This window comes from Colius striatus, chromosome W, assembly GCF_028858725.1.
Source record: "Colius striatus isolate bColStr4 chromosome W, bColStr4.1.hap1, whole genome shotgun sequence".
Taxonomy (NCBI): Eukaryota; Metazoa; Chordata; class Aves; order Coliiformes; family Coliidae; genus Colius; species Colius striatus.
This window is the reverse complement of record NC_084789.1, coordinates 13,297,059-13,319,791: the sequence shown is the minus strand read 5'-3', so window position 1 is coordinate 13,319,791 and position 22,733 is coordinate 13,297,059. Positions and strand designations below refer to the sequence as shown.

The following is a 22,733-nucleotide window of genomic DNA, read 5'->3' as shown; positions in this document are numbered from 1 at the left end:
TGACTGATTACACATTTTTGCATGTAAAGACTAGTCAAAAGTAGGTACTCTGAGTAAACAACATATATAAAAAAGCTAGAGAAATTATGTTTCTTGGGGAGTATGGTCTTGAAAGTAGTAATGCAGACTGTGAAATTGCATTTTGGGTTTTTTTTTAAACATTTTGAACATTGCTTTCAGGCAACCTTTGCAACATTAAAAAAATATACAGAGCATGCAAACAACAGTAGGTGTTTTATGTTGTTTACCATGAATTTCAAATAGTGTAAAATAGTAGTGCTCAATGTTTTTGTCAGGATAAACCACATAAACCCTTTGTGGAGACATTTGAGAAACAAGTGATGCAGACTTCTTAGTCATGAATGGAGAGAAACCTATACTGACATATGGTGTCATATAAGATTATGTAGGAAGAAGCTACTGTGATAACAGGAGATACAGTGGGCCCGCAATAATTATGAAAGAGATGAAAGAAGATTAAAAAAATGCCATAAAAATATATTCAGTAACTCATGATTATGCCCCTGTATGAGGGACCCTTCAGGAACAGGGCATCAGGAAGCACACTGTAGTTAAGATGATTTTTTTTTTTTTTTGGCTATAGTCTAGTCATCCTGCTACAGAATAAACAGACAATTACATAGTATTTAATGTAAAATTTTGATCTTAAAATGCTTTGTTGTTATATAGTTGAAGAGGGAATTCATGTTATTTGTAATATGTTGCTATTTCTTAATATTGGACACAGATTTTTCTTCAACTATTCAGTGCAGTTCTAAAACTGCATTTTACTCCCCTTGATTTTATTGTAGACCAGTAGTGTGTGTTAAACATGACAGAAGAACTCTGTAACCTTGATATGACAAGAGGAAAACCAATGTTTCATTTGTTATTTTTCTGAACTAGAAAAAAGTAAACCCAGACTTACAAGTAGAAGTAAAGCCTAGTATTCGAGCAAGAAAAATTCAAGAAGAGAAGATGAGGAAACAGATGCAGAAAGAAGAATGCTGGAGAAGACGAGAAGAGGAAGAACGCTGGAGGATGGAAATGAGGTAATGTATTCTGTTTTACCAATGAGTGAGACAAAACTGCAGTCAGATTATCTAAAGCTACCTGTTTCTATAGTTACTTATTTTGAATACTTGTTTTGGGAACTCTGTATTGTCTTGGTTTAAATTGTCATTATCCCACTGGGTTTTTTATTTTTTTCTTTAATTAATGTTCAGTCTGTCTGAGGAATATAGACTTACTGGAATTATTGCCTATAGATTCAGACCCACTTTCAAAATAATAATTCATTTTAATAACCATTCAGCCCTGGTGAGACTGCACCTCAAATACTGTGTCCAGTTCTGGGCCCCTCACTACAAGGAGATCATTGAGGTGCTGGAGCGCGTCCAGAGATGAGCAACAAAGCTGGTGAAGGGCCTAGAGAGTAGGTCTTATGAGGAGCAGCTGAGGGAGATGAGGATGTTTAGCCTAGAGAAGAGAAGGCTGAGAGGAGATATGATCACTCTCTACAACTACCGAAAGGGGAGTTGTAGCGAGGTGTGGGTCAATCTCTTCTCTCCAGTAACAAATAATAGAACACAAGGAAATGGATTTAAGTTGCTCCAGGGGATGTTTAGATTGGACTTTTGGAAGAACTTTTTCACTGAGAGCGTTATTAAGCATTGGAATGGGCTGCCCAGGGAGGTGGTAAAGACACCATCCCTAGAGAGCTTATTGGTATTTGCTCATGACTACTAGAACTGAATTAGTTTGGACATCCAAGAATTTATTTAGAATAGTTGGAAGTATTAACTGCTAAAGACAACACTTTGATGTACTTCAGGCGATATGAAGAAGACATGTACTGGAGGAGAATGGAGGAAGAGCAGCATCACTGGGATGACCGTCGCAGAATACCAGATGGAGGATATCCTCATGGTCTTCTGAGACCTCTAGGTCTGCTGGGAGTTAGACCAGGAATGCCTCCTCAGCCCCAAGGACCAGCTGTGAGTGTCTTTACTTGGAGGGGAGGAATCATACTTACTAGGAGGCACAGTTAAGAACTATAACTTATTCAGTGCTACCACAGTTGTATCCAGTGCTCCTTTAATAAAGGATTTGGAAAACTGAAGAAATAGTATATACTAATGAAACTGTGTAGATGCACCCGTCTTCCAAAATAAATCCACTTATATGACAAAAGGATGCCTTGAAGACAAATATTGTTTCTTTTGAAATACAAGTTACTCTGGATTTGTGTGCTACTGTTTCTTTATTTAATTGCATTATACTTTATTTATCTAGTTGTGGACAAATATATGGATAAAAAGTAGTTGGATTGTCAGTCTCGAAAGATAATGTTTAATGGTGGGTCATATTCTACCTGGAGGTCAGTAACAAGTGCAATACCACATGGGTTTATCCTGGGATTTGTCTCATTAGCACCTTATCAATGCACCTTATCAATGATCTGAAAGGTGATGGCACGCTCATCAGATTTGCAGCTGACACAACTGAATCAGTTTGGTGTGGGAAGAAGAGTTGATACTTTTGAGGGCAGGTCTGCCATCCAGAGGGACCTAGGCAGACTGGAGAAATGGACCAACAGGAACTTAATAGAAGTCTGCAAGGACAAATGCCTAATGCTGCCCTTGGGAAGGTGTAACCCCTTTGCACTGAGGGGCTGGGGAATGACAGGCTGGGTAGCAGTCCTGCTAAAAGGAACCTGGGGTTCATGGCAGATAGCAAGCTGGACACGAAACAACCCTGTGCCCTGGCAGCACGGAAGGCCAACAGCATCCTGGGTAATATTAACAGGAGCTTAAAAATAAAGGGAAGTGATCAGCTTTTGTTAGACCCAAACTGCAATACTACATTTATTTTTGGGCTTTCCAGTACAAGAAAGGTACTGATAACCCATAGCAGGTTTAGTGTGGGGCTACTGGGGTGGTAAGGGGTCTGGAGTGTGTGCCCTGTGAGGAGAGACTCAAGGGATCTGGGCTTGTTCAGCCTGGAGAAGAGAAAGCTTCAGTGGGATGTAATAGCCTTCTAATATCTGTATATTATAAAGACAATGGAGCCACACTCTTTGCAGTTGTGAGGGGATGAGATACAACCAGCTTAAGCTGAGACAAGGTGCAGACTGAATAGACAATTTTTTTTTTTTTTTTTTCTGCACAGAGAATGTGCAGCTTTCATCTTTGGCAGTTTTCAAGAACTGACTGGATAAAAAGCCCTGAGCAACATGATATGGTCTTATAGCTGACTGTGGTTTGCCCAGGAGATGGGACTAGAGGACCTCCTGAGGTCCCTTCCTATATGAATTCTATGATTCTATGAAAGTAATCATGGATACTTTATTTTGCAGCAGTATGCATTTCCCAGTTAACAAAAAGACAATAGATATTAATGGGAGGTAATTTTAATCCTGGATTTTCATCATTTATTTACTTTTTATACATCTCCTGTTTTTTCAGACATGATTGTGACCGGGATGCTTTGGTTCATGTTTTGTTACATTTCAATGATTTGAGGTTTGAATATTCTATTGTTTAGCCACATGTTTGGGTTTTGGTCACATATCATCTGTGAACGTGGAAGTGTACCCAAATTTCTGAAATGTGCTTTTTCATCTGTTTAGCCTCCACGCCGCCCTGACTCCTCTGATGACTGCTATGTGATGACCAAACATGCAGCTATATATCCAACAGAGGAGGAACTTCAAGCAGTCCAAAAAATTGTTTCTATTACTGAACGTGCTTTGAAACTTGTTTCTGACAATATGACTGACCATGAAAAAAACAAAAGAAAAGAGGGAGATGACGAAAAAGATGGCAGTAACAGGTATGTTTTTTCTTATTTTTTTTAAGAATTTCATCACTTGTTTCTGAAATCATTCTGTGTTTTTCCTTGCACTCTTATCAGTGCTTCCAGGGATTCTGTTCTCTTTGGGTTTTGATATGGCATATGTCACTATGGCCTCGAGCATATGCAATACTGCTATTTTATTTCACTTTTCTATCTTCATGATGAGTTTTATGGTTTTTATATAATTTTTAATACAACTTTTAACTATAATTCACAGAGCTTTGAAAGGAGTTTTGCGAGTAGGTGTTTTGGCTAAAGGTTTGTTACTCCGTGGAGACCGAAACGTCAATCTTGTTTTGTTATGTGCTGAGAAGCCTTCAAAAATGTTACTCGGTCATATTGCTGAAAGTCTTCCCAAACAACTTGCAGTAAGTAGCATTTAGATTTTTGGATTTGAATTTTTGTGAAGTGGTGTGCAACTAAGCACCAAGCAGCCTCTTACTTACTCCTTCCCATCTCTTGTGGGATGGGGAAGAGTATCGTAAAAGAAAAAACTCGTGGGTTCAGATAAGAACAGTGTAATAACTAAATTATAATAGCAATAATAAAAATAATTATTGTAATTAAAAGGAATATAACAAAAAGAGAGAGAGAAACAAAAACCCAAGAAAAGACAAGCGATGCACAGTGCAATTGCTCACCACTCACTGACCGATGCCTGAACAGTGATCTTCCCCTCACCACCAACTCCCCCCAGTTTCTGTTCTGAGCATGATGTTCTAAGGTATGGAATTTAGCCCTTTGGCTAGTTTGGGTCAGTTGTCCTGGCCATGGTCCCTTCCAGCTTCTTGTGCACCCCTAGCCTACTCACAGGAAGGGCAGAGTGAAAAGCAGAAAAGGTCTTAACACAGCTTGGTAATAACTAAAGCATTCCTGTGTTATCAGCATTCTTTTCAGTATAAACCCAAAACACAGCCCTGTAGCAGCTACTAGGATGAAAACTAACTCTATCCCAGATGAAACCAGGACAACAGATACTGTAAAAATCTGTCCTCAAGTCAAATGTGTGCAGGTCTGACTATGTTGCATTTCATAGCTCAGGTTCAGTTTCTTTTCATTTTCTTGAGTGCTTCTGTCTGAATTCAGGGACTATGCTGCATGTTTTGCATTTTGTATATTGTGTCCATGCATGTGTTGATGCTAGTGATGTAGTATTGCTCATCATTTAATAGATTTAATTTAATTGGGAAATAGAAATGAACAGAAGAAAGACTATTATCCAATTACCAGCAGCAATAGGGATAATTTGTGCAGTGTTACAGGAAGCTTGCTCTGCCTGAAGGTCAGAGTTCTCCATTAGTGCCAGTCTGTTTGTACTTATGTCTTCTTTCTAATTTGTATATGTCAGTGCTTTATAGTCCCACAACTAGGTAACAAAGTCTTGCGTTTTGGTTTTTTTGTTTTGTTTTTAATTTGGCACGTAATAAAAAACCAAGAAAAAAAACCCCAAAAGTATATGCAGTCTTTGACTATTCAGCAGAATTGATATAAACCATTTGCTGTATTTCTACAAGAAATTAAAATACAGAATTGATGTGATGGCGCAACTGATGCTTATGCAAGGATATAAAGAAACAAGGAATGGACATACAGAGATGCTAACAGGCAACATAATACAACAAGCAAGGTTGACTCAAAGCCACCCCTTGCTTGCCCTCCACTTCTTTATGTATGCTGTCTCCTCCCACTTGATTACCCAGGGCTCAATTGATTAACCTGCAGCACATGTTTCTGATAATTGGAAGCAGTTTGCCAGCTGTATCACCTTTATTAAAGAAATTTCTGGCTGGTCCAAGTCATATTCATACCCACTATTCCCCCCTTTTTCTTTTTGGACCAGCCAGCCTTCAGCAACACATTTCATAAGGAAAGAAAACATAAGTATTTACACCCACGGCCATGAATTTACAATGAAAGATCAATAACAGCTACATCACCGAACAACATAGCACAAAAGTCCATTTTATAAATTCAAAATAAACACATGTTACCGGAAGGAACTCGTACTGGCGAGAAAGGATGAGTTTTCTGTGCTTCAACTGATGTTTTTCACTTCTTAATTGTGGTTTCAGATTCTTCTTTAACTTATTTTAAGCATGCTTACCTGCAAGCATTATTAGGATATCAGAAATATCTTCTTCATCTGTAAAAACACACCACTTTTGCTTCCATGTTTCCATTGGCAGTCCTTCAATTATCCTTAATAAGATACGGATTGCTGGAGGAATTTGCAACAACATGTGTGGTGCCACAGTTGGCAGATTTTACCTTTGATGGGGTGACAGATTGAGGGTGGATCAATTGTTTTTTTCTTCAGGGTTGTTTTTTCCATTGTTCTTACAGTCATGCAGTCCTTTTGGTTGATATGGCTTGATCCACTTTGCCGGAATCCACTGGGGACCTTGATCTGTAATGACACAAGCGTAACCTCTTCCCCACGTTAACAGATCTGCAGGTCCTTGCCACTCTCCAGTAGTGGAGTTCTTATGCCCATCTTTAGGTTTATTAGTAAAATCCAGATCCTGACTCATCTGAGCAAAATGTGTTAATGCCGGTGGTTCATTCCGGTTTGCCACGATTCTTAGATGATTCATAGTATAAATGGCCTTCATTAGTCTATCTTAAGGGCTCACCCCCTCTTCCCCTGTTTTTTTGTTTTTCTAGCAGCCCTTTTCAAGTTTGATGAGTACGTTCAATGATGGCTTCACCAGTAGAATTGCCTGGGTCCCAATAGTATGTTTGACACCCCATAAATTCAGAAACTTTCGTGTTCCCAAATGATTATCGGTTTTTATCTCCTGTGGAACGCCAAGGAACTGTGAAACAACTTCTCCTTTTAACAATGGCATTACTGGCACAAGATCCTCATTTGTTATACCACATATAGTTCATACCCATTCAATATAGTATAGTTCATACCCTATTAGCTTTTGGATGTCTCTTAAATTAGCAATTTCTGTTTTAATTGCCACTTTCTGACAATAAATGCAGGCACTGGTGATAATATTACCTAAATATTTCCAAGAGGCGTGCATTTGTACCTTTTCTGGTGCGATCACTAACCCGGAGATGCCCAACTGTCACTTCACTTCTTGTAGTATCTGATGCTGATCCAAATCTTTTCCTGCAATTAGGATATTGTCCATATAACGATAAAATAAGACAGAAAGATATTTTTTGTGTAGTGGTGCCAGCACCCAGGAAACATATGTTTGACAGATAGTTGGAGAATTTTTCATTCCCTGATGTAAAAACTACCCATTGATACCGTTTTGCCAGCCCTTGTTTGTTAATAGATGGTACTATAAAAGAAAATTTGTCACTGTATTTCTTATGTAAAGGGATCGTAAAGAAACAATCTTTCAGACTGATTATTAATAAAGTCCAATCTTTTGGAATCATAGCAGGAGAGGGCAATCCTGATTGCAAAGCACCCTTATCCTGCATTACTGCATTAATAGCTCTCAAATCATGTAATAATCACCATTTCCATGATTTTTTTAATGATAATAAAAATTGGTGTGTTCCAGGGACTAGTCGACAGCTTAATATGTCCTTTTTCTAGTTGTTCATCTACTAATTCATGAATCTAGGCAAGCTTTACTTAGCGGCCATTGATCAATCCATACTGGTTTATCTGTGAGCCAGGTTAACTTCAGGATTGGTCATCACTAAAAATTTTCATTCAACAAATGATATCCCATTTGGCTTAAAGCATCTATTCCTAAAAGCCAAACTGAAGTATTCATTACATAAGGTCAAATTTGTACACGCCTATTTTCTTCACCTTGAATACACACCGAAATTAGGTCTCTGCTAATTCTTGTCATCTGCGTGCCCCCTACCCTAACTACAGGGGTCTCTAAACTCTCTAAAGGCCAGTTTTCTAGGCAATAGGATAACAGAACAATGGTTACGTCTGCTCCTGTATCAAGTAACACATTGTAACCAACCATTTTTTCACCATTTGAATGTTGGAATACAACTGTCTGAGTGGGCTTTGCCTGTGAAAGTGGCATTTCAAGTCTTACCTCAGGTACACTGGTGGATCCAAAATCACCATCTCGACGCTCTCGAACACCTCTAAGTGGAACTTTAGCCCTGAAAGGAATTATTTGAGTTATTCTAGTCCTTTTAGCTATAAAAATTGGTGGCTGCCACACTTTAACCATTATTCCAATGTTTCCTTGATAATCGGTGTCGATTACACCAGGGAGCATGAAAATACCTTGTTGAGCAGCTGATGACTGTCCTAAAAGCAGAGCACTTAAACCATGACCCAGGGGTCCATTAGCATTGGATGGGATTATCGTAACGTCTGTATTGTCAATAGTTACATCTATTGCTGTTTCCATATCCACTCCTGTGCTTTCTGCAGTGGCTGATCTGAGGCCATCCAGGCAGCCTCTGGTGTCGAAGGATGTTTTTGTGCTTGTTACGCTCAACCTTTTTGTGCTCGTTAATCCATTTCCCTTAGGCATGCTGTGTCTGGCCAAACGAGAGCAGCACTCAGTGGCTCTCTGTCCAAATTTGCCACATCTGTAACAACTACCGTTAAATCTGCCGTTGCACCCCAATATTCTAGTTGAGCTATTTGTCCATACCAATGGTCTGGATTGACATTGTTTTTTCATGTCCCAATTTTCCGCAATTGAAACACTTTGACCCCCGATTTCCTCTGCCCTGTTGAACTAATGGTTTTAATGCCGTTGCCATAGCTGCAGCCAGATGTGCTGTCCTTTCGTCTGAAGATCCTACTCAAGAGCAGGCTTCTATCATGTCTACTAAGGTTGCAGTCCGCGGGAGAGCTTGCAGGATCTTCTTACAATCCGGGTTAGCATTAGCAACTGCCAAGTGCAGTCCCATTTCAGCTTTTACTTTGGCCAACATGCCTGGTACCCGATCCAGTGCTGCTCCTAAACAGTCTTAAGAAAATCATAAAAGCTTCATCAGACTTTTGTATTAAGGTTATATATGGGGAAACTAGCACCTCCATGTCAGGGACAGTCTTAAATGCCTGCCAAGCCACTGTATATGTTGGTTGTAAAATAGCTTCATGCAGTCGAGCTTGCACTTGGGCGTTAGCAAATTGTCCTTTTCCCAACATCACGTTGGCTATGACAACCTGTTGTGGATCCCCCTGCTGTAAATCCATATTTTCCTACTACTGATACATCCACCCTTTTCTCCCATTCAGTTTCCCATAGTAGTACTTGAGTAGGCTTCAGAAAGGTTTCTGCTAGTTTTCGACAGTCAAATGGGGTCATTAATCTGCTGGAGAAGATATGGTCTAATAATGTTTGCACATATGGATTAGTCAAACCATATTGCATTACTTCTTTTTGCCCTTCCCTTACCAACTTCCACTCCAAAGGCACCCAGTGTCATTGTGTAGGATTATTACCTACTGTTACCAGGCTTACAGAATGAATTCTTCTTCTACTACCGCATCTCATATAAGACCTCTCCATTTCTTAGCCGGATCATAGTCATCTGGTTGGGGGTCTCTAACCACCAGTGAAGTCAAAACTTTAACCTCTAGTTTGATTAATTCATTGAGCTGAGTCAACAGTTGATTAGCTGTTACTTTTGGTTTTTCTATCAGTTCCTCCAGGTGGGCCAATGTCCATTTCATTTCTTCCCCCTGTCTTATCAATTCCTCCTGTAAAAGCTGTCTTTGTTGATCTTCCCCTTTCCCAGATGTCAGGGGTGATGATGGAAGAGGAGAATAATCAGGAATTGATGATCTCAGGGGCAAAGGTACACCCATAGTCTCATTAGTAAAGCGTACCTTCCATTCACTGTTGGGTGCTCCCTCAGACAGGACGAGAAATAATATACGTTTGGCTCTCAGATCCCAACAACATAGTATAACCACTAAGGCTGACTCAAAGCCACACCTTGCTTGCCCTCCACTTCCTTATGTATGCTGTCTCCTCCCACGTGATTACCCAGGGCTCAATTGATTAACCTGCAGCACCTGTTTCTGATAATTGGAAGTGATTTGCCAGCTGTATCACCGTTATTAAAAAAATTTTTGTCTGATCCAAGTCACGTTCTTATCCACACAGAATAAAGTCTTTAGCTCCAATGCTCTCTACTGAACAAAGTCTGTCTGCCATCATTATGAGATGCTTGTCACAGCATTAGTGTTTCAATGCAGTTTAATAAAATGCTTGTCAGAATCAGTGGCATGGTAGAAGCATTAGCAGGATCAGATTAGTTAGAAAATAATCTTGGGTTTACTCTTGTTAGAAATAACAGAACAGATGAAAATGTTAAAACTGCTTGTCCTAGGGTTGGCTGGGATAGGGTTAATTTTCACTAGATACCTTGAGGGAGTATGGCCAGGCTTTCATCCCATGCTGATGTCATGCTCAGTATATAAGGGGAGCTGGCCAGGGGTGTGGCAGGGAGCTTGGGAATTTTGGGGGACTGAGCATCTAGTTAAGTTTTGGGTGCTGAGCAGTTACTCAGACATCACTTGCTTTGTGTATTCCTTTACTTTTGTTATGGCTGTTTGTTCTTGTGCTGTTCTATTAAATTGTCCTTATCTCAACCCACAAAGCTTTACCTTTTTCTCCAGATTCTTCTCTCCATCCTGCCAAAGTTTGGAGGAGTGAGTGAGCGGCTGTGTGGTTTGATTGTTGTCAACTGAGTTTAAACCATGACACTACACAACTTGGCGTGGCTTTGTACAGAAGTCATTTGCCCCTGTAGTTTATGGAAGAAGATGATAAAGGTGTCTACAGCTTCCTTTTGAGGGTACTGAGAATTATTGAATTTGATTGCAAGAAGCAGTTCTGTATAACTACCTTGTTACTCTTAGATTATTTTCTTTCCCCCTTGGTATTTATCTTGGACTTCGTTCTCATCAGAGAATGTTGTGACAGACAAGTATAGAACGTGCCTAGCAGTACCCATTTGTAACTGCAGACTTTTAAGTCTGCATCTTTGTGCTTTATAAAGGCTCCTATGTTACAATGAGAAACATCCAACTGTTATTTGATACTGAGGCTTTTCTGTATCTCAAACACTGTCAAGATTCTTGTTGTGTAATTAGTATGTGAATTTCCTTTATGGGTAAAAGTGTTTCTTTGCATGCTTGGTGACTGCTGTGTATTTTCATTAATGTTTTGGAAACAACATGCAAGTCCATGTATATATCTATATCCATCTTAATAGTGTGTTCTGTGGTTTCTTTGAATAGAGAGGTATCTGCTTCATGTAATTATATTGTGTTTCTGTCTTTTTAATAGACTATGTTGAAATCTATTTTCTTCCCAATAGTTTTCTTGGCTGCAGGCTAATAGAAATTTCTGTTTCTTGATATTTAGGTAATAAGTCCTGAGAAATACAATATCAAGTGTGCAGTCCCAGAAGCAGCAATAATTTTAAATTCGTGTGTGGAACCCAAAATGCAAGTTACTATTACACTGACATCTCCAGTCATTCGGGAGGAAAACATGAGGGATGGAGGTTGGGAAGTTGTTAAAGATGTTATTTCTCACCTGTTTTTATGTTTATCTATTCACCTTAAGATGACATTAAGGTCCTAGAAGGCAACATGCTGGCACAACTAATGTATTTGTTTGAAACCTTGTTTTTTGACGACCAGTCCCGGTAGAGAACAATTGGTTAAAATAAACATTCATATTATGTGTTTATTTAATTTCTAAACATACTAACTTTATGTCCAACCTCAGCTTTTTTTTCCCCTCTTCTAAAATTATGTGGAAAACTTGAGTATTTTATAGCAAGTGGCTATAAACTGGCAGTTTATAGCAAGCAGTCTTGCCCTAAGAGAAAGATTTTTTAAATTGGATCTGTATTATCATCACTTACACATTCCAAATAACAGCACCACTTAAAACACACTTTTACAATACTTTTGATGGTAAGAGTTTTTTCTATAGTAGATAGTAACAGGACAAGGGGTAATGGGATGAAGCTGGAACACAAAAAGTTACACTTAAACATAAGAAAAAACTATTTCACTGCGAGGGTGATGGAGCAGTGGAACAGGCTGCCCAGAGGGGTTGTGGAGGCTCCTTCCTTGGAGGTCTTCAAGACCTGTCTGGACATGTTCCTATGTGACCTGATCTAGCTGACCCTGCTTCTGCAGGGGGGTTGGACTAGATGATCTCTCAAGGTCCCTTCCAACCCCTACCATTCTATGATTCTATGAAGAGTACTTTTAACTTTAAAAGACAATGTGGGGTTTTTTCCAGGTCTCTGAGGTTGCTTTTTGGTCTGGAGTGCTTTTTGTATTATAGTCAATCTTCTATCTAACTGTCAAACCCAGACTAGTACAATAATGGCTTTGTCATTAAGCTGAAGCAGAAGGTGGAGCTTGTAAATCAAATTACATTTCTAAAGTTCACAGTTTCTCTGGCACCAGCAGTGTCACTTTAGAGTCTGTTTTGTAACACTTTCAAAGCTCCAAAAGCTTTTAAGCCAACAAGCATGATTAATGTCTGCAGTACATTGGCTCTTTTTGTTTAAGGGTCAGATAAAATTAACTCTTTGTTTCTTTTAATCCTGTATTTTTATAGTTGAAAGAGATCATGTTCTGGTGTTTGACAGTGAACCTACAGATGGAAAATCTGAGGCTATCTTAACGTTTCTCATAAGCAGGTTGAAAAAATTGTATGTGTATATGTATATATGTGCTTGTGTATATACGTATTTATATAAGTGTGGTAGTTTGAGCCTGGCTGGATGCCAGGTGCCCACCACACCGCTTTATCCCCCACCTCCTCAGCAAGCCAGGGAAGGGGAGAAAATAAGATGGGAGTCTCGTGGGTTGAGATAAAAGCAGTTTAATAAATAAGCAGCAAAGCCGCGCGCGCGGGAAGCAAAGCAAAAGCAGATAAGCTGTTGCTCTCTACTTCCCATCAGCAGCGATGTCCGGCCACCTCCCGAGAAGCAGGGCTTCAGTACGCGTAGCGGTTGCTTTGGGAAGGCCAGAAATGAATCTTGCCTCCCCTTCCTGCTCCTCTCCCCCAGTTTATATTACTGAGCTGACGTCGTATGGTATGGAATATCTCCTTGGTCAGCCTGGGTCAGCTATCCTGGCCATAGTCCCTCCCAAGATCATGCCCACCCACAGCTATTGGTGAAGGTGGGGGAAGGAATGCTGGAGGGACAGCCCTGATGTTGTGCGAGCGGTAGTCATAATATTGATATCACCAGTAAGCACAGCACTGCAGGAGCTGCTGTGGAAAATCACTACCGTCCCAGACCCACTACAATAAGCCACAAAGGCTTTTTTTTATTTCATCTCATCACTACATGTCCTCTAAAATACTTGAGGTTTATATATTGCATTAGTAAATGTTCTGTAGCCATAACTAGTGCACTGTAAGCAAGCTATGTTAACAAAGTCATCCTATGTAATCAGAAAGAAAAATTTCAAGATACGTTCTCTAGTTTGGATGACTTCTGAAAATTGTTTGAGTGCTTTACACATGATTTTTAAGTTGTGCATATTATTCCTAGCTACAAAGACTTTGTACATGTACTGTCACACTCAAACAATTCTATTTATTTTTGACAATCTAAGTGAAACGTGATTCTTGGTTTGTCTCTACTGAATCAGACTTCACGTATTAATTAAGTTTATAAAGAATACTTTAACTTTAAAAGGCTTGATTATTAAATTACATATAACCATTAAATGAAGTTAAACACCGTGTTTATTTCTTAATGTACTGTGCAAAAGTGATTCCTGCCACAATACTAAATTTCAATTTTCTGTCCTAAAATTCTATGATGTATACTAAAAATAAAATCAATTTTCAAATTACTATGATCAATTCCTTAATTTATGCCACCTAAAGGAAATAAATCTGTATTTGTCTGACCCACACTTGAGTTAAAATAATAATTGTGAGTTTATTCACTGCTGAATGCAGTACTGCCTCTAAGCAAGAAAAATCAAGTTAGATTTCTTTTCAAGACACTGAGCAGTATAAGATGGATGTGCAGAAAAGTTCACTTTTGAAACTAGAATAAATAGAAGACTGATTTGCAAATTATTGCAGTAAAGGTAGCCTTATGAAGACTGCTGCATTTGTGTTTTTTCTTATGGCAACTTCTCATGCTTTGTGTCTTACAGTGGTTTAAAGGTTTTCCTGGTTTGTGTTGTGGTTTTATTTGTTTGGGGTTTTTTTTATCCTACTTGGGGAGCTAGTTCAGGTGATAAGGAAGGCTTTACCAGAAGAACCAGTTTGAGTAAAGATGAGACTGAGACTTGCATGTGAAGCAGTATCATGTTTGATATGTAATATTATATGATAAAAGGCTAAAAAAATATACAGTGTGAAATAAAATTAACTGCATAGCTACTCTTCCTCACAGTATTGTGCGTTTGACACTTTACCAAATCTGATATATTCAAAGTGCTCTAACCCCTGCTGTGGAATCTTTCCTTTAGCAAACAAAATGTACATATTTATAAACACATCTATGCGTGTGTGTGTCTTTTTAATCCTTAGCTAACAGCCCCCATCCAAAGCAGAGGGACTTGATTCCTGTCAGGGCTTGCTGCCAAGAAACCGGAAGGATTTTTGACCAAGGTTTTCTAAAGCTCAGTGTCACACCTGCCATGCTTTACAAAGGAGGGGGTTTGGATGCATAGTACTAGCATGTACTGTTACTTTATGTGTTTTAATTCTTTTTGTCTTTGTCCCTCTCCTAGAATTAAGCAGTGTTTACACTAGTCTTGAAATAGTTGACTGGGTAAAATAAAACTTAATAACATAATAAAGCTTATAAAAAAATGATATACCTGTTAACTTTTAATGAAGAGGTAGTGTGGACACAGCATGTCTAACTGGAGATTAACCCTTTATATTTAAGATAGTAATAAATTAAATTATATAGAGTAAGAATTCATGCTTGTGTTCTGTAAATTAATTCATTTTTTGATCTTAGCCAAATAGAGTGGTAGGTTAGGCATCTAAATTTCATTAAATAGTCTTTAAGGGGTTAATCCTGAAATGTGAAACAGAGACAAAAATCCACAGATTAAGTATTATAAGAGTTGTCTTGATCTATTTTTCAGTCAATGTATTCTCAGTGCAATAGGTGCCTTGCAACATCTGACTTAAAAAGACTAAGTTTTAAGGGTATTCATATGATACCTATTAGAAGCATATTTTAGACTGACACTTCCAGCACTAAGATTCTCTTCGTGCACAAAAACTGTAATTCTTTTTATTAAAATGATTTCCCAAATTGAAGTTTTTCAGAGATAGAAGTAACTGGAGTTTCAAATTATGTAGTGAATTATTGTGATAAAAGTTTGCACAGTGTCACCTATTTGCATATTAGTTTTGAAAGAAAGTAAAAAATTGACTGATTAGGCTACTAGACAAAATAGCCTCAAATTTTTATTTTAAATTTCTCAGCCTTACTTTACCTGTTTTTACCTGCTGTGTTTTTTCTCTAAATGTATCCCGAGTCATAGAATAATAGCATCATAGAATAGTAAAGTTGGAAGGGACCTTTAGAGATCATCTAGTTCAACCCTCCTGCAGAAGCAGGTCAACCTAGATCAGGTCACATAGGAACATGTCCAGGCGGGTCTTGAAGACCACCAAGGAAGGACACTCCACAACCTCCCTGGGCAGCCTGTTCCACTGTTCCATCACCCTCACAGTAAAATAGTTTCTTCTTATATTTCAATGGAACTTTTTGTGTTCCAACTTCATCCCATTACCCCTTGTCCTGTTGCTCGATACAATAGAAAAAAGGGATACCCCAACCTCCTGAGACATTTACATATTTGTAAATATTAATGAGATTCCCCCTCAGTGTTCTCTTTTCTAGACTAAATAGCCCCAGATCCCACAACCTTTCCTCGTATGAAAGATATTCCAGTCCCCTGATGACCTTGGTGGCCCTGCACGGGACTCTCTCTAGAAATTATCTGTCCCTCTTGAGATGAGGAGCTCAGAACTGGACACAGTACTCCAGATGAGGCCTCACCAGGGCAGACTAGGGAGGGAGAAGAACCTCCCTTGACCCTCTGGCCACACTCTTCTTGATGCATTCCAAGATGTCATTGGCCTTCTTGGCCACGAGGGCACATTGCTGGCTCATGTTCTGTTTATTATCAACCAGGACTCCCAGGTCTCTCTCTGCAGAGCTGCTCTTCAGCAGTTCGACCCCCAGCCTGTACTGGTACGTGGGGTTGTTTCTTCCCAGATGCAGGACTCTGCACTTGTCCTTGTTGAACCTCATGAGGTTCCTCTCTGCCCAACTCTCAAGCCAGTCGAGATCCTGCTGAATGGCAGCACAGCCTTCTGGGGAATCAGCCAGTCCTCCCAGTTTGGTGTCATCAGTGAACTTTCTGAGGGTACACTCTGTCCCCTCATTCAGGTCGTAGATGAAGATGTTGAACAAGACTGGCCCCAGAACCGATCCCTGTGGAACTCCACTGGACACAGGCCTCCAACTTGATCCTGTGCCAGTGATCACCACCCTCTGGGTTCTGTCATTCAGCCAGCTCTTCATCCACCTCACTGTCCACTCATCCAAGCCATACTGCCTGAGCTTTCTGATGAGGATGTTATGGGAGACAGTGTCAAAAGCCTTGCTGAAGTCAAGGTAGATGACATCCGCTGCTCTCCCCTCATCTAGCCAGACGGTTATGCCCTCATAGAAGGCTATCGGGTTAGTCATACAGGATTTCCCCTTGGCAAATCCATGTTGACTCCCCTTGATAACCATCTTATCCTTCATATGTTCAGTGATAACATTCAGGATGTGTTGTTCCATCACTTTTCCAGGGATGGAGGTGAGGCTGACCAGCTTGTAGTTTCCTGGGTCATCCTTCCTGCCCTTTTTGAAGACTGGAGTGACCCTGGCCTTTCTCCAGTCCTCAGGCACCTTACCTGTCCTCTATGATTGTTCAAAAATGATGGAGAGAGGCTTAGCAATCACATCAGCCAGCTCTCTCAGCAATCTAGGATGCATCCCATCAGGACCCATTGACTTATGAGCCTTAAGTTTGCCCAACAAGTCTTTAACCTCTTCCTCTTCCACCCAGGGCAAGTCCTCTGCTTTCCAGGACATCCTTTTATCCTTTCTGGACTGGGCTTCCCGAGGGCCGGCCTTGGCCATAAAGACTGAAGCAAAGAAGGCATTCAGTACTTCGGCCTTCTCTGCATCCACAGACACCAGGACCCTGTCTGTGTTTAGTAGCCCCTTGTTTTCCTTCTGGTGCTGATGTACTTGAAAAATGCCTTATTACTGTCCCTGACTAAATTTAATTCCAGGACTCTAATCTTCCTAGTTGCACATCTGCATACTCTGGCAATTTTCCTATACTCTTCCCAAGAAATCAACCCCTGTTTCCACCTCTTATAGATGGCTGCTGTCTGCCTGAGTTGTCCCAGCAGATCCTTGCTCATCCATGGAGGCCTCCTACCTCCTTTTCCTCCTTTCTTGCGCATTGGGACACACTGATCCTGGGCTTGGAGTCCTTTATATGCAAGTTGTGCTTGTTTCATCAGTTATCTTATCTGGCACCTCTCTTTTATAGATTTGGATTTTGTTTTGTTTTGTTTTAAATGAAATACCACTTTGAATATCTTTATTTGCTCTGTAAATGCCTTGTTAGTGCCATTTTTCTTCTTTCTGCTTTAACATATAGTCCATAAGTTTGAATATCTGTGTGAGAATATATAGATGTGATTAAATTTCATTATTGCATTGCAAAGTTGTAGCACCATGTTCATTCATGGCTTTTTAGTTCTCTGTATAGTAAAATATCCTGCTATTTATTTTACATCTGTATATAAATAGGTGGCTTCAGAGCTGTCTCCCTGCAGTATCCATAGAATCTTCTCTCCTTCCTTGGAGGTCTTCAAGACCCGCCTGGACATGTTCCTATGCAACCTGATCTAGGTTGACCTGCTTCTGCAGGGGAGTTGGACCAGATGATCTCTAAAAGTCCCATCCAACCCTACCATTCTATGATTCTATGATTCTATGCTGGCATGTTTCATGAAACTCAAAATATATATAAAAATTTTTTCTTAGACTTACCTAAATTTAGGTCTTGCTAGAGTAGACTATTGTCATAGTTTGTCCCAGCTAGCATAGCAGCACCACGACAGTCTCTCGCTCGGTGCCCCCATTCACCCCCACCCTCATTAGGATGGTTGAGGACCCAGCGAAATGGGACTAAAAGATAAGCAAGGTTGCCGTGGATTGAGACAAGGGCAGGGAGGGCTTGCTGCCAATTTACGGTTCTGGGCAAAACAGACTCCAGTACTCGACTTAGAGAGGAAAGTAGGAAAGTTTATTCTACAAGAAACAGAACACAATAAAAGCAAAAAGGGAGTAGGATGATGAGAAAATTACAACCAGCACTTTAAGATCTCCCTCCCCCATCCCTCCTTTCTTCCCGGGCCCAGCTCATTGCTTCCCATATCTCTACCTCCTCCACCCTCAATGGCTCAAGGGGGCAGGGAATGGGGGATGTGGTCAGTCTCTCACAGATGGACTCTGTCGCTTCTGTCTTCTCAGATAAGGACGACTCCTTGCATTCTTCCCCTGTTCCAACACGGGGTTCCTCCCCCGGGACACAATCCTTAACGAACTTCTCTGGTGTGGGTTGTTCGCAATAGCTGCGGCTTCTGCCGATGCAGGTTCCCTCACACGGGACGCAGTCCTTGGTGAATATCTCAGGCATGGATTGCCACGGTTGCAGTTTCTGCAGTTACAGGGTCCCTCTCTCGGGACAAGGCCTCTTCTGGACATAAGTTTAATGAGCTGCTTTGTCGTGGGTTCCTCCCCACATTTACAGCTGTGGATATTGGGTCCCTCCTTCAGGACACGGCCTTCTCCGGCCATAGTCACTGTCCCTGGTCTGGGGCCAGCTTTAGCAAAATGAGTCTCTGCCCCTGATGCGGGCTCATTATCAAAATGAGTCTCTACCGCTGATGCGGACTCTTTAAAGAAATGAAAATAAATCTTAGCTTCACCAGTTCTCTCCATAGAATGCAGGGGAGTCTCTGCTCCAGCACACCTCCTCCTCTCTTTCATCACTGACCTTGGAGTCCGCATGACTGTTTCTCTCACTGTTCCTACTCCTTACACCACCACCAGCCAGAAGAAAAAGAAAGGGCAGAAGAAGGAAAGAAGATGGAGGAAGAAACCTCCCCTTCCGGCTTCTTCTTAAAAAGTGATCGTGGAGGCGTCTAATTGGCTCAGCCCCAGAAGTGGGTCTGGCTCAGAGCTGGGGAGAGCTGTGAGCAACTTCTTACAGGAGCCATCTTTACAGCCCCTTCCCCCTTACCAGAAAAGGCTGTCATGTCAAACCATGGCAACTATATTTTTCGACACAGCCAGATCCCGTGAAATAGCCATTTTCGCAATTAGTAAAACAAAGAACTTTTAAAGCTGATCACTGCATTATAAATCTACATTTTTAAGTAACACAAGGATACCATTTCATATTGTTCGGTGGTTCTAGTGTCATTGATTAAACCACTTCCAAAAGGGCCTCGTGGTCTTTTACTTTTTGGTAACAAAGCAATCAGCTTGGTAATGTAATTAATCCTTTTCTAAACATTTAAATGTACAATATTTACTGTAGTTTCTTTGTCTTCCTGACATTTTACTTAGTTTCTTTAAAAGGTTCCTTTTTTTTTTCCCCCTGATGAATCTTAAGTAAAGCAGTCCCTTTTCAGATCCTTCCTTGCATCCTAAATGATATTGAAACACATATATCATGGGCTGAGGAATTTATGAGTAAGAGAGAGTACTGTAAAATGAATTGAACTCCAATATTGAAGACCATTTAATGTTCCTTTAGTCAGGTGTTTTTAAAGCAAAATCGTTTCCATTTCAAGTTTAAAGTACAATAATAATAACAATTGCTAAGCATCTAGTGGTTTTAAGATTTAGTTTTTTAATACCTGTTTTTTCTTTTAAAGAGTAAGTCTCAAATATGTGACCATTAAAATTTACAAGAAACTAAATTTTAATGTTTCTAGTGGATTTTTGTATTCCTTCTGTCTTATTTTCTCTGTACTGGTACACTGTGTCCAACCATCCTTCCTTCAGTATTTAATTTTAGGGGATGTGCAGTTTTTTTCAGTGTTAGCTTAAATAAAGAAGTACTATGCATTGCATAATCTGCAATGCATTTGAAAATAACCAGAGAGCTAAAGTATAATGTGCTCCTGATCTTCATACTGAGTTGATACCCTTATCCTAATTGAATGGCTTTTATTTAAAATCTACGTTTGTTGTTCAAGTGTTTAAACTTTAAATAGCATGTGTGACATTGAAGCTACATTAAAGTGTCTTGCTCTCCTGGTCAAACACCCATTCCTCACTGCATTTTGCCAATTCAATCCATTTTAGATGTAACCCTGGGTATGGTGAAAGACCCACTGGACATCTTGGACAGGCAAAAATGCCTTGACGCTCTGGCTGCTCTACGCCACGCTAAGTGGTTCCAGGTTTGGAACATCATTTTACTTTCTTCTTGTAGCCTTATGAGTAAATAGTTCAGTTGTGATATAAAAGTTTAACTGTGTGAAAACACTCAGCATTATTCATGATAATAATACTTAATATTTTTCTGGTCTCTAAATTAAAATGTCATAGGTTGAGTATGGAGGAACTGCTTTATGCAGTTATTTCTCATTTGACAATTTTTTTTTTTATGATCATTGAGAAAGCAATGTTGAAAGCTTGACTTACTTGGGGTGATCATATGTTTTATATTTGTTATATATTCCATAAGGCTGCAGAGTAACTTTAAATAATGGAATATGTGTTTAAAGCTTTGTGTTTAGATTTAAGACATTTTTTTCCTACTTTTTTAAGTGTAGGGAATGAAAGGCAAGAAGTAACTGTTTGGTTTAGTGACTTTGCATTCTGGCAAAGGCACAATAAAGAAACTAAAGAGATTCCCTTGACCTTTCAGTCTCTATACATATTTCTTAGACCTTTACTTTATTCTTTTAAATTCTAATATAGAAAGATACTGTATTTATTGTTACAACTGAACATAGGTCAAAATGTACAGAGGATCAAGAAATATTATTCTTGTATAATCTGTGCACTTTGACTTCTAAAACTTAAATTACTATCCCTGTATAAAACACTGTTGTAAATGGCAGCTCATGGAATAAAGTTGTAGAATGAATTGTTTCAGTCTTGTATCCGAGCTTCCATTGAACAATGGTGTATTAGTCTTTCAACAAATCGTATTTGCTGTAGATTCTGGGATTAATTAATTTGATTTTATATTGTTCTCAAGGCTAGAGCTAATGGTCTGCAGTCCTGTGTGGTTATCATACGTATTCTTCGTGACCTCTGTCAGCGGGTTCCAACTTGGTCTAATTTTCCAAGCTGGGTGAGTAATGTTATTTTGAATGAGTCTTTTTAATGCATGTGGTACTGCAAGTAAAGCATAGGAAAGTGTTACTACAGTTTTAAAATATAGACTTTTTCAAGGAGTAATGTAGGGGTTTTTTGAGGGGTGAGATGTGTGTGTTCCCCAACAAATTATCCAGATTCTCTCTAAAATTTAATTTTCTGAGGTTTTGTAATTTGGAGATTTTTTTTTTAAAGGGATTTTCTTGTTCTTTTGAATTCTTTGTGGGTAGCATTCTTATTCTAGATTTTAGCTTTTTTCATTTACTCTGTATAAAAGAATCTCTTGTTTTCTAACCACCTACTCTGAATTGTTTGGACTTTACTGAAACTGATTGAAAATAATGTCAACTGTGCCCAGATAGCTCTGTGATAACAGGAAGGCTACTCGAAAGAATAAATCACAGTAATTCCTGCAATCCTTAATATATCCTTTCTGTAAGATGAAATACCACAGTACTAGTTTGTGGATGTGTCACCCTTAGCATTTTAATCAGTGTCACTTAGATCTCTAGGTTGTACCCAGTTATCTCTCACTTCTTGCAGCTGAGTGTTTTTGGAGCATTCATTTTACATTGATGCTCTTCAAGAGTGAAACTTGTGCTTAAAATATTAAAAGCTGTTCAATCTGTGGACTGGATAAAGATAGTCTGAAACAAAATCTCAGAAACATATATATATATATGTGGAGGTAAACCCAGCTCTGACTGTTTTGTTTCATAGACCAAATCATGTTGTACTGTGTTGCTTCCTAATGCAAAGTTTTCAGAGCACTGACATTGTCAAGACAGTTACAGCAGTTGGCATTATTTCAATGAGAAATGTTTTACAACTGTACTAAGCTTGCAGACAATTTTATTAAATTCTGATAATATTTATTGCTTCTGGAAAATATGTGGAGCAGTTACTTATGATTTTTAAGTACTTAAGAATATTTTTTTAAAAAATTACAGTTTCTGTGCTACAGTTCATGAAAGATACACTGTACAAATATAGTTTAAAAGAAACTAAGAAAGTATGTAAATGCCTTCAATATTGTTATGACACTGAGTTGCTGGAGAATAAACCCTGGCATATTTTTAGAAAAGAATCCTTAGAACAATTACAACATGCAGCAGGCATATAGATAAAGAACAAGGAATGTTGTTTCTTATTTCTCAGAATATCTGTTCTAAGGCACAGCCAGAAGGGAAAAGAGGTATGAAGCAGTGTCAGGTCTAGTTGTGTCTCAATTCTCTCCAAAAGTGCTTCCTGGCTTGTTCCTCTTACCTGATGTGTTGCCAGTGACCTGAATCAATATTGAATTATGTGCAGTCAGTTATTCTTTTGGCCTGTTGGCAAAGTCTTACAGAAAAAACAATGACAGAATGAAAATTATTATTTTAAATATTTAACGACAGTAAACAAAGCGGAGGCAAGGCTTGTTTATTTGCAACTGTGTGGCCGATTGAGGTAATCCTGGGGTTCCT

At 39.3% G+C, this 22,733-nt stretch overlaps 1 protein-coding gene across 6 annotated transcripts in view; it reads left to right on the top strand.

Moving 5' to 3' along the window:
• The window catches only part of LOC133628477 (zinc finger RNA-binding protein-like), a 66,299-nt gene that overhangs the window by 27,771 nt on the left and 15,795 nt on the right, over positions 1-22,733 (top strand). For all 6 annotated transcript variants that reach the window (XM_062016675.1, XM_062016679.1, XM_062016674.1 and 3 more), the window contains 7 exons: positions 907-1,052; positions 1,835-1,997; positions 3,632-3,834; positions 4,076-4,226; positions 11,196-11,337; positions 20,245-20,342; positions 21,149-21,244. In XM_062016675.1, the coding sequence (XP_061872659.1) occupies positions 907-1,052; positions 1,835-1,997; positions 3,632-3,834; positions 4,076-4,226; positions 11,196-11,337; positions 20,245-20,342; positions 21,149-21,244 (999 nt within the window). The remainder of the gene's footprint in view (positions 1-906; positions 1,053-1,834; positions 1,998-3,631; positions 3,835-4,075; positions 4,227-11,195; positions 11,338-20,244; positions 20,343-21,148; positions 21,245-22,733) is intronic.